Source organism: Fragaria vesca, linkage group LG4 (assembly GCF_000184155.1).
Source record: "Fragaria vesca subsp. vesca linkage group LG4, FraVesHawaii_1.0, whole genome shotgun sequence".
Lineage (NCBI taxonomy): Eukaryota > Viridiplantae > Streptophyta > Magnoliopsida > Rosales > Rosaceae > Fragaria > Fragaria vesca.
The window spans coordinates 13,771,196-13,786,278 of record NC_020494.1 but is presented as its reverse complement, the minus strand read 5'-3'; the positions used below and the strand labels follow the sequence as shown (position 1 = coordinate 13,786,278).

General features: G+C 39.2%; 3 protein-coding genes across 3 annotated transcripts; 1 reads left to right on the top strand and 2 right to left on the bottom strand.

Annotated features, from left to right (window-relative positions):
* The first annotated feature begins 1,225 nt into the window (after window positions 1–1,225).
* Window positions 1,226–7,094, top strand: LOC101298507 (probable sucrose-phosphate synthase 3-like). The gene is made up of 12 exons (XM_004296918.1): window positions 1,226–1,504; window positions 1,803–2,035; window positions 2,748–2,811; window positions 2,916–3,611; window positions 3,979–4,110; window positions 4,183–4,314; window positions 4,398–4,574; window positions 4,664–4,717; window positions 4,827–4,889; window positions 5,134–6,084; window positions 6,177–6,304; window positions 6,411–7,094. Exons 1-12 carry the CDS (start codon window positions 1,226–1,228, stop codon window positions 6,700–6,702), a joined length of 3,201 nt encoding a protein of 1,066 aa, XP_004296966.1. The 3' UTR covers window positions 6,703–7,094.
* A 1,068-nt stretch (window positions 7,095–8,162) lies between these two features.
* LOC101298120 (putative adenylate cyclase regulatory protein-like) lies at window positions 8,163–9,588 on the bottom strand. The gene is made up of 2 exons (XM_004298153.1): window positions 8,743–9,588; window positions 8,163–8,594 (listed from the first exon to the last, which is right to left on the bottom strand). The coding sequence occupies exons 1-2, from the start codon at window positions 9,586–9,588 to the stop codon at window positions 8,163–8,165; spliced, it is 1,278 nt and encodes a 425-aa protein (XP_004298201.1).
* A 1,543-nt stretch (window positions 9,589–11,131) lies between these two features.
* On the bottom strand, window positions 11,132–14,521 carry LOC101297829. The gene is made up of 4 exons (XM_004298152.1): window positions 14,081–14,521; window positions 12,001–12,176; window positions 11,768–11,901; window positions 11,132–11,315 (listed from the first exon to the last, which is right to left on the bottom strand). The coding sequence occupies exons 1-4, from the start codon at window positions 14,519–14,521 to the stop codon at window positions 11,221–11,223; spliced, it is 846 nt and encodes a 281-aa protein (XP_004298200.1). The 3' UTR covers window positions 11,132–11,220.
* Window positions 14,522–15,083: the final 562 nt, after the last annotated feature.

Below are 15,083 nucleotides of genomic sequence, written 5' to 3'. Positions count from 1 at the left end.
ATGCATGATGTGCTTTCATATCAAATAATGCAGGAACGGATGTAGACTCCCTTGATCGAGATTCAGAGTTCTCACGAATCTTTCTTCTCTTTAGGAAATTTATTTTGTATCGAATCCAAAGGAGGCAATTCGATCATCAACATGGTTCACTGTGTAGGTGGTAGAAAAAGTCATTTTGTTTCAATTAATTTCCATCCAAATTAACAAGCATGCTCTTACTACTCGAAGCGATACAATCGAATCTTGCATGTTTGCACTACTTTGCGATTATGCTAGAGAAGGGTAAAAGAAAAGAAAGCATTACCATCCACTCGAAACACCGCAATATCGATGGTGGAAAACAATCAGGCCATGAAGTTGGTTAATTTCAAATACGTATAGGTAAAGCGTCTTCTTTTTTATTACTTTGCTATAAATTTCATATGATTCATATGAATCGATGTGTAAAGAATTCATAAGATTATTCGAACATCACGTACTTTGACTCATGAAGAAATTAAAAATTGTAAGTATATGGCCTGAAACAATATATTTCTCATTATTTCGTGTCCATTGGTCTTATGAAATAGCATGCAAAAAATGCAAAACGTACGTTGTTTTCTGTAGCTTCCTCATCTCAGTTATATCACTTATATGTAATTTGGTCTCACCAGATAGCATACAAAAATGCAACAAAATGTGTCTAATCTAAACACCTCAGTTATTTTATTTTGTATTCGTAAAAAAAATAAAATTAAGCACGTATAGTAACATGAATAATAAAAAAAAAAATACTTGACAAATCATTACCGATATAAATCATTGACAAATATACGTAAATAAAAAGAGAGTCCGACGTACACTCATATATCCGGACGCAAGTATTTTTACAAAAAAAAAAAAAAAAAAAACCCAAATATTCCCATGCAGGAAGGAAACCCGGCGAGCGAGACAGTTACCATCACACAGCAAATCTCTCGGTAAACCCGGCAGCATAGGGAAGCGGACTGACCTCGAAACGAGTGTGACGCACCCACCCAATCACGGGCCACGTACCCCCGCCTCTCTCGTGATCCTCTCTCTCCACCTGTCACCCTCCCCGACCCCACCGCTCCCCGCCCATCTTACCTCGCTCATCTCTACCACTCCCACCACCACCACAACTCCCTTCGCTTTCTCTGTTTGTTTGCCCTAGTTTTGATTCGGAGCTTTCTTGGGGCGCAAGGGAGTGCTCTGAGTGTCCGTGATGGCGGGAAATGAGTGGATCAATGGCTACCTGGAGGCGATACTCGACACCGGGGCGACGGCGATAGAGGAGCAGAAGCCGACGCCGGTGAATCTGAGTGAGGGAGGCCATTTTAATCCGACTAAGTATTTCGTCGAGGAGGTAGTTACTGGGGTTGATGAGTCTGATTTGTACCGGACGTGGATCAAAGTGGTTGCTACCCGCAACACACGAGAGCGCAGCTCCAGGCTCGAGAATATGTGCTGGCGCATTTGGCATCTTACTCGTAAGAAGAAGCAGGTTCTCTTGTTTTCCCTCCTCCTCCTCTGTCTCTGAATTATTTTCTTTTAGTTAGTTTTTATCGGAAATTAAGAACATCTGGATTTTATTGTAAATATTTGCAAAGAAAATAATTGATTTGCAAGATGATGATTTTACTACTATTAATCTCAAATGAGAATTAATCTTTCAAAAGAAAAGGCCAATTCATGGGTGATGATTGATGGTTATCTGCTCAAAGTTTCCGCTCCGGCAACATGCTTCTTTTCCCTTTAGTTGGAGAAGAGAGCTGGACTAATGTACTTGATGGTTCATGCAGTTGGAGTGGGAGGAACTTCAGCGGTCGGCGAACCGCAGATGGGAGAGGGAGCAAGGAAGGAGGGATGCAACGGAAGACATGTCGGAGGACTTGTCCGAAGGAGAGAAGGGTGATATATTGGGGGAGATGCTGCAGTGTGAGACTCCAAGGAGAAAGTTCCAGCGGATGGTTTCTAATTTGGAAGTATGGTCAGATGATAAAAAGGAAAAGAAACTATATGTCGTTCTGATCAGGTAGACTTCTTCTGTGCCGCATACCATGGTCTAGTTATTTTTATTGGCATGGTTTGATACTAGTTTTTGGTTAATATGGAATCTCTCTCTTATGAAATTAGTTCCTATTTGTGCATCCAATTTTCTGAATTTTAGTAACATAAATCTATAGTTCAAATCGCAGTCAACAGTAGGGCGTTTCCCATTTTTATAGGAACATCTGTACTTACGGATCAATGCTATCTCCAAATGTATCATGATCGATTTCTACATTTGCTAGAATGATGTCTGGCTGGACTGCTTGGTGTTTCTTTTTTCAGTGTTCTCCCTCTAAGCCTGGAACATGGATGAACAACTAGCTAGAGAAGAGAATTTTACAGTTTAAGCAACGCTAGGTAGGCTTTTTCTTTTTGGAGGTTTCGGGGTGGGTTGTGGGAATGTCCATCAGGTATTAAAAGATGTGAATGAGATAAATTATGTTATGAGAGCATGCATGGTCAGCCTGCAATGATGTTTCAAAACTGTTGACATTTCCTGTTACCAATTGCTTATGTCATACAGATTGCAATTAAGCGTTTATTTCTGATCATTATCATCTGGAATATCAAAGTATAGCTTTCTCTATTTTTCTCTTTTAAAGTTTTTCCTTGGTGCGTATTTTATGCAACTATTACTGGTCATACAGATTTAAATTTGACACCTAATTAGTAATTCGAACTTACTTCATGGACAGTTTGCATGGTTTAGTCCGGGGAGAAAACATGGAGCTTGGTCGAGACTCAGATACAGGTGGACAGGTACCATTCATCATAGCAATATTTTCAGTTTGGAAATGAAGCCAATTGTTTTCCTCTGCTTGGCATTTGAATTTGTTCTTCATGGCTTTACAAAACAATATCAGGTCAAATATGTTGTAGAGCTTGCCCGAGCACTTGCAAGGATGCCTGGGGTTTACAGGGTAGATCTCTTTACTCGCCAAGTGTCATCTCCTGAAGTTGATTGGAGCTATGGTGAACCAACCGAGATGATAACTGCAGGTCCTGAAGATGGTGATGGTGATCTAGGAGAAAGCAGCGGAGCATATATCATTAGAATTCCTTTTGGTCCTCGTGACCAATACCTTAGCAAAGAAGTACTCTGGCCCCATATTCAAGAATTTGTAGATGGAGCTCTAGCTCACATTCTTAATATGTCCAAAGTTTTGGGTGAACAAATTGGCAAAGGCCAGCCTGTCTGGCCATATGTAATTCATGGCCACTATGCAGATGCAGGGGACAGTGCTGCTCTTCTTTCAGGCGCTTTGAATGTCCCAATGGTTCTAACAGGACACTCACTTGGAAGAAACAAACTCGAACAGCTTATAAAGCAGGGACGCCTATCAAAGGAAGACATCAATTCCACATATAAGATTATGAGGAGGATAGAGGCAGAAGAGCTTTCCCTTGATGCTGCAGAACTTGTTATTACAAGTACAAAGCAAGAGATCGAAGAACAATGGGGACTTTATGATGGGTTTGATGTCAAGCTTGAGAAAGTTTTGCGTGCCCGGGCTAGAAGAGGAGTAAATTGCCATGGTCGTTTCATGCCAAGGATGGTGGTAAGCTAGTTGCTGCTTTGGCTCATAATATATAATTATATATAATTGGTGTATTTATTCACGTAGCACTGCCTTATGGATGATTTTTTCCAGTGTTGGATAAAGAGAATAAACAATTAGAGACATGGATTCTACTTCAATCTTGCTCATAACGCCGTAGTTAGTTCACTTCCAATTCCGTTTACGGTTGCACTCCTGTTTTAGAGTTCCATTTCCTTCAAGATGCAACTTGAGCATGAATGATACCATCATAATTCATCTTTTCTTTTTTCTCTTTTATCACTTTCCTCACTCTCAGAGAAACTAAATATGAGCATACCGTATCGGGGATTGTTTCTTATTCCAATCAAGCACATTGTCCCTGCAGGTTATACCCCCTGGCATGGACTTCAGTAATGTTATGGTCCAAGAAGATGATGCTGACGGGGAACTTAGCCAGCTGATAGGTGGTAGTGATGGGCCTTCTTCCCCGAAAGCAATACCAACAATCTGGTCAGAAGTGAGTGTTTTTGTGTTATCAAATATTTGTGATTAAACTGTGATCATACTGTTAATTGACATCCTTTGGCAGGTGATGAGATTCCTTACTAATCCTCACAAGCCAATGATCTTGGCTTTGTCACGGCCAGATCCAAAGAAGAACATTACCACTCTTTTGAAAGCATTTGGAGAATGCCGTCCTCTAAGAGAACTTGCTAATCTTGTAAGTAGATATGTGCAATTACAATTATACTATTGAGCAGTGTATTTATATATTGTGTAGCTCACTGATATTCTTATACACAGACACTGATAATGGGGAATAGGGACTATATAGACGAAATGTCTACTGGAAATGCTAGTGTGCTTACTACGGTGTTGAAAATGATCGATAAGTATGATCTCTATGGGCAAGTTGCCTATCCAAAGCATCACAAGCAATCAGATGTTCCGGATATTTATCGGCTTGCAGCAAAAACAAAGGTTTGATTGATGTTTAATTCTAGATAGAGATAGATATATATGTAGGGTCTAACCCAAGATTCTGTTCTAAAGGATTTAAACCTTGGCAGGGAGTTTTTATAAATCCAGCACTAGTGGAGCCTTTTGGTCTAACCTTGATTGAGGTTAGTTTTTACCCTTTACAGCTGCATACCATATTTTGCTGTGATCTTTGTCTAAACCATATATAAAGTGGCAATTCTCCCATTCAATGTGTATTTTTGTATGGTTTAGGCAGCAGCACATGGACTTCCTATGGTGGCTACGAAAAATGGTGGACCGGTTGACATACATCGGGTATATACCTTCTATTTGTTAGTTGTTATGAAGTGAATCTGTCCTACACCTGATTAATATACAAGGAAGAAGGCAACATAGTGAGAGAAAATTCAAATTTTGCTAGAAGTTGTTATGGTGTTCCTACTGTTTGATCTGTTTTCTGCACTCTAGCTATTTAATTCATGGAAGCTAAGAGAAATAAGATAGTAATTTCATTTAAATTTTACAGGTTACTTTTCTTATGTCATGTTATGAATTTCAGGCACTTAATAATGGTTTGCTTGTCGACCCTCATGATCAGCAATCAATTGCTAATGCATTGCTGAAGTTGTTATCGGAAAAGAATTTATGGGTTGACTGCAGAAAGAATGGATGGAAAAACATACACCTTTTCTCATGGCCTGAACACTGCCGAACCTACTTGACCAGGGTAGCAGCCTGCCGCATGAGATATCCACAGTGGCAGACTGACACTCCGGAGGATGAAATGGCAGCTGAGGAGTCCTTCAATGATTCTCTCAGGGACGTGCAAGATATGTCTCTTAGGCTCTCAGTTGATGGGGACAAATCCTCACTGAATGAATCTCTAGATGTGACTGCAACTTCTGGCGACCATGAGGTGCAAGATCAAGTGAAGCGTGTCCTAAGCAAGATGAAGAAGTCAGATTCTGGTCCAAAAGACCACGAAGACGGAAATAAGCTGCCGGATAATGTATCCAGCAAGTATCCTTTGTTAAGACGTAGAAGAAAATTGATTGTCATAGCACTTGATTGCTATGACCAATCTGGAGCTCCTGATAAGAAAATTATTCAAGTTGTGCAAGAAATATTTAAGGCTGTAAGACTAGATTCTCAAAGCGCAAGATTTACAGGGTTTGCTCTGCTGACGGCTATGCCAGCTTCGGAGACAGTAGAGTTTTTGGCATCAGGGAAGATTCAGGCAAATGAGTTTGATGCTTTGGTTTGTAGCAGTGGAAGCGAGGTTTACTACCCTGGTACTTATACAGAAGAAGATGGAAGGCTTTTTCCAGATCCAGATTATTCGTCACACATTGACTACAGATGGGGTTGTGAAGGATTAAAGAAAACCATTTGGAAGCTCTTAAATGCCCCTGATGGTGAACGAAATTCAGGATCTTCCAACCAAATTGAAGAAGATTTGAAATCAAGCAATTCCCATTGCATTACATACTTAATCAAGGATCCTAGCAAGGTAAAGAAAACTTGTTAGTTTGAGTGTGGGCAATTTAGAGAGGGCTTGGTTTTACTTCTGGAGCAAGTTTCTAAATGGTTTTTTTTTTGCAGGCCAGGAAAGTTGATGATTTAAGGCAGAAACTCAGGATGCGCGGACTACGCTGCCATCCAATGTACTGCAGGAGCTCAACACGAATGCAAATTGTTCCGCTCCTTGCTTCTCGAGCACAGGCTCTCAGGTACTGTTTCCGTTTTCAACTTGGGGATAGTGTTCCATTTTTCTTTACATAGTACATACCGCAATGCCATTTGATTGTATACCATGTTTTGCCTGAATGTTAATAGGTATCTTTTTGTACGCTGGAGATTGAATGTCGCAAACATGTACGTGTTCCTTGGAGAAAGTGGGGACACCGATTATGAAGAAATGATAGCAGGGACTCACAAGACCATAATCATGAAAGGGGTGGTGGGAAAGGGTTCTGAAGAGCTGCTAAGAACATCAGGAAGCTACGTGAGAGACGACATTGTTCCTCCTCAGAGCCCATTGGTCGCCATTGTAAATGGGCAAGCTCCAACAGCTGATGAGATTGCGACTGCTTTGAAGCAAGTCAGCAAATCTGCTGCTGGAATGTGATCATGCGATGTCGCTAGAACCTAGGTTATGTACTTTGAGAAGAAACGAGGCCTCCATCAAGAATAAAGGCGGAGAATAATGAAACCCATCTAAACACGGCCTAGTACTAACTACTAGGAATGCAGCTAGCCAACCGGTCCTCACAAGCAACCTGGTTGGTGAGATAATATATAGGAGAGCATGCAAAAGATATTTATATATGGATGTACACATACTCGAATGTTCTTTACTGTCCACCAGCCATAATTATCTGAAGTTATTGTACCTGATCAGTCAGGTTGGCCCCCCTATTTGATTAAACAGAAAACTGCTAAATGAGAAGCAGATGATGAATGTACAAGCGTGATGATTAGCTTTTTCGATTACAAGTGACGATATCCTTTTTACTAGTCAAGAATTCCTCCAATTCATTTGCATTCTTACTTCTTGGCAGAAAATTGAACGTAAAATAGAACCAAAGAGAACACCACAGTTGGAAAGATGCTGAAAGGTTTTAATGTGTTTCACTCTAAATTGGGTGACGTCAAAGCTCACAAGCATTCGATCTTTCAGTTAAAATTCCTCTACATCTCTACCATAATGCACAACAAGATCATACCACCAAATGGAATCTTATAAATATGGAAGCACCATGAGGCTTGCAATACGCTACTAATCATACTTGGGTTGCTCCCAAACAAGCCCACAGAACCTAACTGCAAAGCTTATGTGCTCCATTCATTATAGTTCAAGCTTCCCCATGAGAAACACCAAGAGAGCGCACAACTGAGAAGTGTAACAGAAGTCTGTTCCAGCAGCAGCAGATAGCAAACGCAGTTTGCACACCTAGTGCGTATCAGTTGGACTACTTGTTCTTCCATTTGAGCACAGAATAGAGCCTGTTGAAAAAATTACAAATTATGACAAAACAATAAAGCCATCCATCAAGAAAAAAATGCAGCAAGTAAATAGGGCCTATAGATCAGAAACTAAAAGAACAGTGCATTTGGAAACTTGTTAAATGTAATCAAAGAGAGACACTGGAAGGGAAGAGGCCAGAAGTAGTGGTATACAATGATTTCAGGAACTTGTTGTACTCGTTCTAAGTTCTTTACATTTTGTAAATGCTTCACACAGCTTTTCCAAATCTAACAAATGCACGTTTCTCTTGAAACATGAAAGCCATGTCCATCAAAACGTGGGTACTTCACTGAGGCATTGCATGGCTTCAAATCTTCAAATAACTGAATATAAGAAAAAGCTTAATTGTCAATTTCGAGTATAAGGAAAAAAAAAGAAAAAAAAAAGAGGTAACCGGACCATTTCTATTATATTTTAGACACGCTTGAGAACACTTTTTACAGAAAAAACAAGTCAATTAAGTAGTGATCACAACAGTAGTGGAGCCATAAATAAGCGTATACAAACAAAGTAGAAAACCTTTCAGACCAAACAAAGAAAAAGAAAACTCAGAGAGAAGCTTACTTACTTTCGACATGTAGAATGTGAGAAATCTTGGGCCATTCTTCGCCGCTGTCCTTGGTGCATCTTTGTTTTAGAAGTGGACAACGAAAAACAACTAGAAGATCTAATTTGGTGAGGCGTTGCATTGCTTCGAGAGAAGGTAGATACTTGAGATTCTCACACCACTCAATACTCAGCTGCACGAGAGATGCAAGGTTGCCCAGCCACTCTGGTAAAGTCTCCAATCCGTTGAAAAAACGTATAGTCAACCTAGTAAGCGAAGTCAAGTGTTGAACTTGTTGAGGAAGAGACTTGAGCTTAGGCCACCCGTCCAACTGTAATAAGACAAGGTGTTGGGATGGAACTTGAAAATCAGGGAAAGAGTCGAGGTCCTCCCAGAAAGGACCTAACCCCAAGTCCTCCAGACGAGCGAGGCAGCTCAGCCCTGTCTGTAGAAACTTCAATTTGTCATAATCACCAACCTTGAATCTACGAAGGGATGTGCATTCCTCTAAACGTGGAATACTCTCCAGATTAATTATGGAATTTATAAATCTGCAACACCTCCAGAGACACCGGGATATGAAACTCACTCACCAGACTTTCTATCCCCGCACATCCTACAATATACAATTCACGGAGGGATGTGAGACTGCGAAAATCTGGAAGAGATTGTAGACCGTTGCAGTCCTTTATAATCAACTTCTCAAGACATGGATTCAAATCCGTAGAAAATGTAATGGATGCTAGCTTGGGGCATCCCATTACACTCAACTCCTGAAGCGAGGGGAAGTATTCCGGGACAGCCAAGCAAGATAGATTATGGCAGTGGTCAACTTGCAATTTACGGAGGGATGGGAGGACTCGTGTAAACGAAATGGTCGCTAGATTTTCGCAACTGAATACATGTAATAGCTCAAGAGAGGTGCAGTTTTCAATCCCGCTCGGTAGGGCTGATAATCCATTACACCATTGAATAATCAATTTCCGGAGAGAGGTGCAATGATTGAGTTGGCCAATACTAGATAATGCATTACACCATTGAATCCACAGTTTGCGGAGGGATGCCATGCTGTAGGGAATTGGAATGAACTCAATACTTGGACAATGGAATATCTTCAACTTCTCCAAGCAAGGGAACACCTCTACTTTTGTCGTCGTCGTTGTGGGTGCTTCCATCCATTCAATTAATGTTTTTAGTGCTGGAAATAAGAGTATCGTCTCCTTGTCTCGTGTAGCCTCGTAAACAAGATCATAACCATAAATTTCACTTCCCAAGCGTTTTAGGTTATCCATACCAATTATCTCCACGTCTCTAAGGAACGGTAGATGGCCTATTATCGGGAGTTCTCCGCATTTGCGACAGCCAGTTAGGACGAGCTTCTTCAAATTGTTGAGAGGCAAAGGGACTCTCATCATCCATGAAGGAAATCTATCACCCATGAACTATTCAATCCTCAAGCTTTCCAACTCGGTGTTTGGTTGGAGTCCTTCAAGTACATTCTCAATCATTAATGTTGCTGGTTAGTCGGTATGTAGAGAAGACCAAATTCTTCTCTTCTAATTTTGCCTTCTTCGCTTCCGCTTCACCTCTTACGTTTTCCAGATTACGAATGGTTAACATACCCTTCAGTTGGTTCAAGTCATCCAATTCCTCAATTCTACAACCCATCTCCTTGCCCACATTAAAGCAAGACAATGTCCGGAGATTAGTTAGTCCCCTGAACATTCCAGCCAGAAATTCTATCTCCTCATCAACATAAAAATGCCTCAAGTTGATCAAGTTTTGCATCTCCCTTGGAAGCTTGTTCAGATCCCAATTCTGCATTCACAATGTTTGAAGGTTATAGAGCTTGCCAATTGACTTGGGAAGTGCGTTGATTCTTGTTTTTGGGAGGTCTAGATATCTCAAGTGCTTCAGCTTGCCAAATGAATTTGGCAACTCTTTTATATCTGTTGTATCTAAACTTAAGACCCGCATTGCTTTGAACTTGGAGAAAATGATCTTGGGACCTGGTCATTTGAAAATAGTGAGCGCAATCTCCCAACAGTTACTTTTGACATGTTTTCAAGTATTGAAAGAGGACTACGCGCAACATGTCGAACATCATCATTCAACTCCTGTGTCAAGCGCTCACTTTCAGACGCTTTTTCTGCAAGATCATGCACAAGATCGTGCATTGTGTACTTTGTAATAGTGCCTCTTGAAATAAGGAATTGTTTAGAAGAATGTTAAAATATTCACTGCCAGTATGCTCCACCTCATGATGATTTTTGACAGTTGAAGGCTGGAGTAATCCTTGAGCCATCCAAAGCTGGATCAAATTATCTCTTTCAATTGCAAAATCTTCTCTCAACATTGAGCAATATGCAAAACATTGTTTCAAAGGCGATGGCTCCAGATTATCAAAACTCAACTTCAATACCTGCATGATCCTGTCCTCCCCTTCAGGTAGTTCCCATAATCTATTGTCTCGAATTGACAACCATTCAACTTTACTAGCTCTTGATCACAGTAGGCTTCCCAAAACCTGTAGTATATGATACAAGAGTTTAGATTTAAGATTAAGACACAAATTAAGTCAAACGTTAAAATCATATTCTTATATTTCTAACTTTTTCTATTTGGATTCTGTTTTTTTTCATGTGTCCACATTCGTTGCCTTGTATGTTATTTCAGAAACAGAAATATTCTCTACTGAACGGTAAGGCCTCTTGATCAAATGTTGGAACTGCTTTCAATATGAGTTAAGAGTTATTTTGTATTATAATTTCAAGTGAGATGCATTCAATTAAAAACTATAAAGCAAATATCTATGTATATCGTGTTCTCAATGTAGTCGTCTTCATTTCTGATAAAAGGATAAAGGAGGAAGATAAGCTATGACAGACCACGAAGAAGTTCCTATATAAGAGAAAATATTACGACAATTGAAAAAATATTAACACCTGCTGATGCAGAATGCTCATCCTTCACGGGGGGCTCCTCTGAGTTAAACTCCAACAACAATTTTACAGTAGAATCCAGAACCCTTAATCTGGTAAGGTAAGAATAATGCTCGTCCTTCTTAATATTCAAAAGTTGTTGTAATGCTTCCATGATAGGCTCTCTATAAGGGGTGGACGAGTCTTTCGGAACACTACATCAACGGTTCCCACCATCTTTCCACCTGTCATGTCAACTTCCATATCAATAGTAGTTATGTTGTCATCTATGACAGCTTGACAATGATTTTTATCACGAAAAATTCCCCATAAGAAATTTTCTGTACGTGGACTTGTAACAATGTCTGCAAGAGCAAAATTCCAGGCATCGTATAAGGACACTGAGTAAATAACTACGATCAAAAGCACACATGAAGTAATGTACGTGTGCATGTAACTAAATGCATAAAGCCTACTAAAGACACCAACTTCATGATGCAAAAAGTTACCCTAGTTAACTATATGTAACACACAATACGTAGTTTGTGACTTGGCACCTAGCTTCCTCGAAACTGTACAATTTTCTTGCTACAGTGTTAATGGACTAATATATTGATGGTAGATTAGAATTGAAACTAAGATACTAAGTTATCTAAAAGGTGGAAATCTCTGCAAGAGAAGATGTAAGAAAGCTTACTCGGCGAGTAAAAATGCAGCTGGGTAGATGTAAATATCAGCAAATCTACAGCATCCACTCCATCAAAGAAAATTCTCATCACTGAATTTTGGGTATCCATGACCTCAAACAGCAAAGCATAGGTCTCTCTTGATCTACAAATCAAACGGAGAAAACTATGTTCAGACAAGATACTTATATATGGACAACATATTTCATACCTAACAACCAAACACTTTGAAGCCAAAACATACCCAGCAATGTTATCATCAGGGAAAAAGTACAGTCCAACATCTTGAAGATCAGGACATTCCTCTTGGAAGGGATCAGCCCAAAGAAGCAATCTAGGAAGCAAATTGGCCCGTAGGACAGGAGGCATTTTTCGTGAAAACTCATAGGCTTTACGATGAACAGTACAGGGAGGTTGAGCCTGGAACCCACCAATGAATTGAGCAGGAGTTTCTGAATCGAGAATGATGAAGCCTCCCCTAAAGAAAGAAACACCAATTAAGCTTTTGAAGAATGAAAATAATACAATATTAAATCTCGTAATTATCTTGAGGACCTGAAAATGGTAGGAGAATCATTCTCTTATTAGTATACCTTCACTCATTGAATAAAATTACCATAAATTTGTACTAAAAACGCGAAATATATAAATAATAAATCAGCTGATGGTTGGATAGATTAGTTCCAAGGTGACAGCCTTATATCACACACGTCGTAGAGCTTCAAAAAGGAGATTCTATGCAACTTAAAGAGATGTGATTATGTCATGCAGCAGCCAAGAGGCCCTGGGACAAAGTAGTATTTTTTTTAAACTGAATACTCCATGACCACACTAATTATTCTCAGTATTCAACTCAATGCACGATTTGCCAGATAATGAATCGATATGTAACATCTTAATGGAAGAAGTTACTCACTTCCAGATAGGATGAAGAGCAGGAGAATATGAATGATATGAATGGACACTAGGAATCATATTCAGGGGGTCTCTCTGTCTACCATCAGAATGATTATGTTCAGCTTTAGAAGTGTTGCCACCTAATGTCAAGCAGGTTCAATAATTAATAAGACAACAAATTACCCGACCAGATTCAATACTGCTATACAATTCCAATTGAATCACATGATATTATTGCTCACAAGAAATAAAACACCCACAAATGCATTTAACTTCTATAATATAATCACCGACTCCAACATCCCAATATTTCTTAAAGTGCCCCTTCATATAAATGAATTGTTATAAAGAGTTTCTATATTCTAAAGAAACAGTAATTGTTCTAATGACAAAAAACTTGATACAAGTCAGTAAAATGTAGAAATAATAAGAAACTTATATTACCATAGCTCATCTTAAATTGTGAATGCCTTGATGTAGAGGGCGTGCATGAGAACTTGGTTGGTTCCTCTACTGTAATCCTTTTAGGAGATTCAACTCCCTGGGAATGTAGTGACGCATCAATTGGTTGTTCTTCTATAATATGCCATTTTGTGGGTGTTCCAGGAGCCCTTTTTTTTTGAAATGATAATAATAAGATCAGTGTACTGTAATACCTTGCTGCAAACTATAGTCTCATCACAGTTCAAATGACCTTAAGAGAGATCAAAACTATTATTTAACCACAGCACTTATGCAGATTCATTCGACTTTGTAACGTTATAAGCCCTTGCCTGGCGTGGATATAGGTGAAAAGTGCCTCAATGTAACAACTGTGGATAACTTCTTTCCTACAGCCGTCTCCTCCTTAGAAGTTTCACATCTGTTGCAGGAATGAATGCATCAGCTGTACGTGAGGCCAGAGATCATAAGCTTTGAACACATAACATCTCAGATTATATAAAGACCAGCTAATACTACTCAATCATCTATATATTTTGACCAAGGGGGACTTGGTACAACAAACAGTCTCAAAACTATCAGTGACCAAAGTCTATGTGACTATCTGTCTCATACTCTATGGATTTTATACATCTAAGATTTGTCAAGCATATTTTAGGACCATTTTATACCATCAAAATTAAAAGGTGGCTCCCCTTTCAGAAAAAAAAACAAAAAACAAAAGAAGTTGAAAGGTAATCATGTTCTATGGGACAAAATGATGAACACAGAAAAAAAGGTGAAAAGTGTGGGTTGTGTTAGTTTTCATGTCATATAGGGTCATCTTCAGCCATTCAGGGGAAAACACAACCCAAAAGTTATAAGTGATATGAACACCCCTCTATCCCCTTTTTTCTTTAGGCATATTAGGTATAGTTATATACATATTATTAAGGCAAGAGTTAAAAAGATCCATCACCTTGTGAATGTTTAAAATTTTGAGATACTTGCTGATTGATCTTTGAGATGTTTTGCATCTTGGGCGGCCTACTACGTCTATGAGGCATCGCAACTTCAGAACGTATAAATCTAGGATTTACTTTAACCCCTGAACCAGGAGACTTTGGAGTAACAGTTTTGTACCCAACAGGAGTCATCTGAGGCTGGTCTGCCGAAGATAGCCTCCTGACTTCTTCATTTGTAATGAACTTAACCTTTTCACTCACGACAGACTTTTGCCTTTTGGAGTGAGCTTGCCACCCTGAACAATTACTTGTGCTGGCACCTGCTAAATGCATGGTATCATAGCGGCTTCTATCGTTTAATGATTCTAATGTGTCTTCCTGAATTCTAGAGTTTGGAAAAAGCATCCCATTGCCTTCTTCACATGATTCACATAACCAATTGTCTGGATCCCAGTCCTCGTCCAGGGAAAGATTAACCCGCATGCAATAACTGAAAGTTAGGAGATAACAATACAACATGTAATGGTCAGGATAGTGCAGAAAATAGTTACAGCCAGCAAAAACAATTATAGTAAGATGCATTATGAAGATAAAACGTGGATCTTAGGGAAAAATAAAATAAAATAACTCTTTTACTTTATGGAGCATTAAATCAAAATGATATCAACAACTACAACTATTGATTTATCCCTCCAGCTTAGCTACTCTCATTATTTTAACTTTTTGGATAAGTCGAAGGTATTTATGAATAAGTGAGCAACTGATGTTGGCAAGGAACAAGACATCAGACTGCCAAAGTTTGAGTTCTGTTTGAAATAACATACACACAAACCATGAAAGAAGGTGCACATGGAAAGGAGATTTTGTATATTTCAACAAGCTAGCAGAAACAACTTTTAGAATGATTACTTATGGGATAAGTTCACAAGTGGTAAATTTTGTGGGCTTGTTTTTTTCAATTGAGTCTTATGAAATATAATTTTTCTACCAATGCAGATTGGAAGGCTGCTGTCACTTAAGAGATTGCTTTCTTATAGCTGCTCCT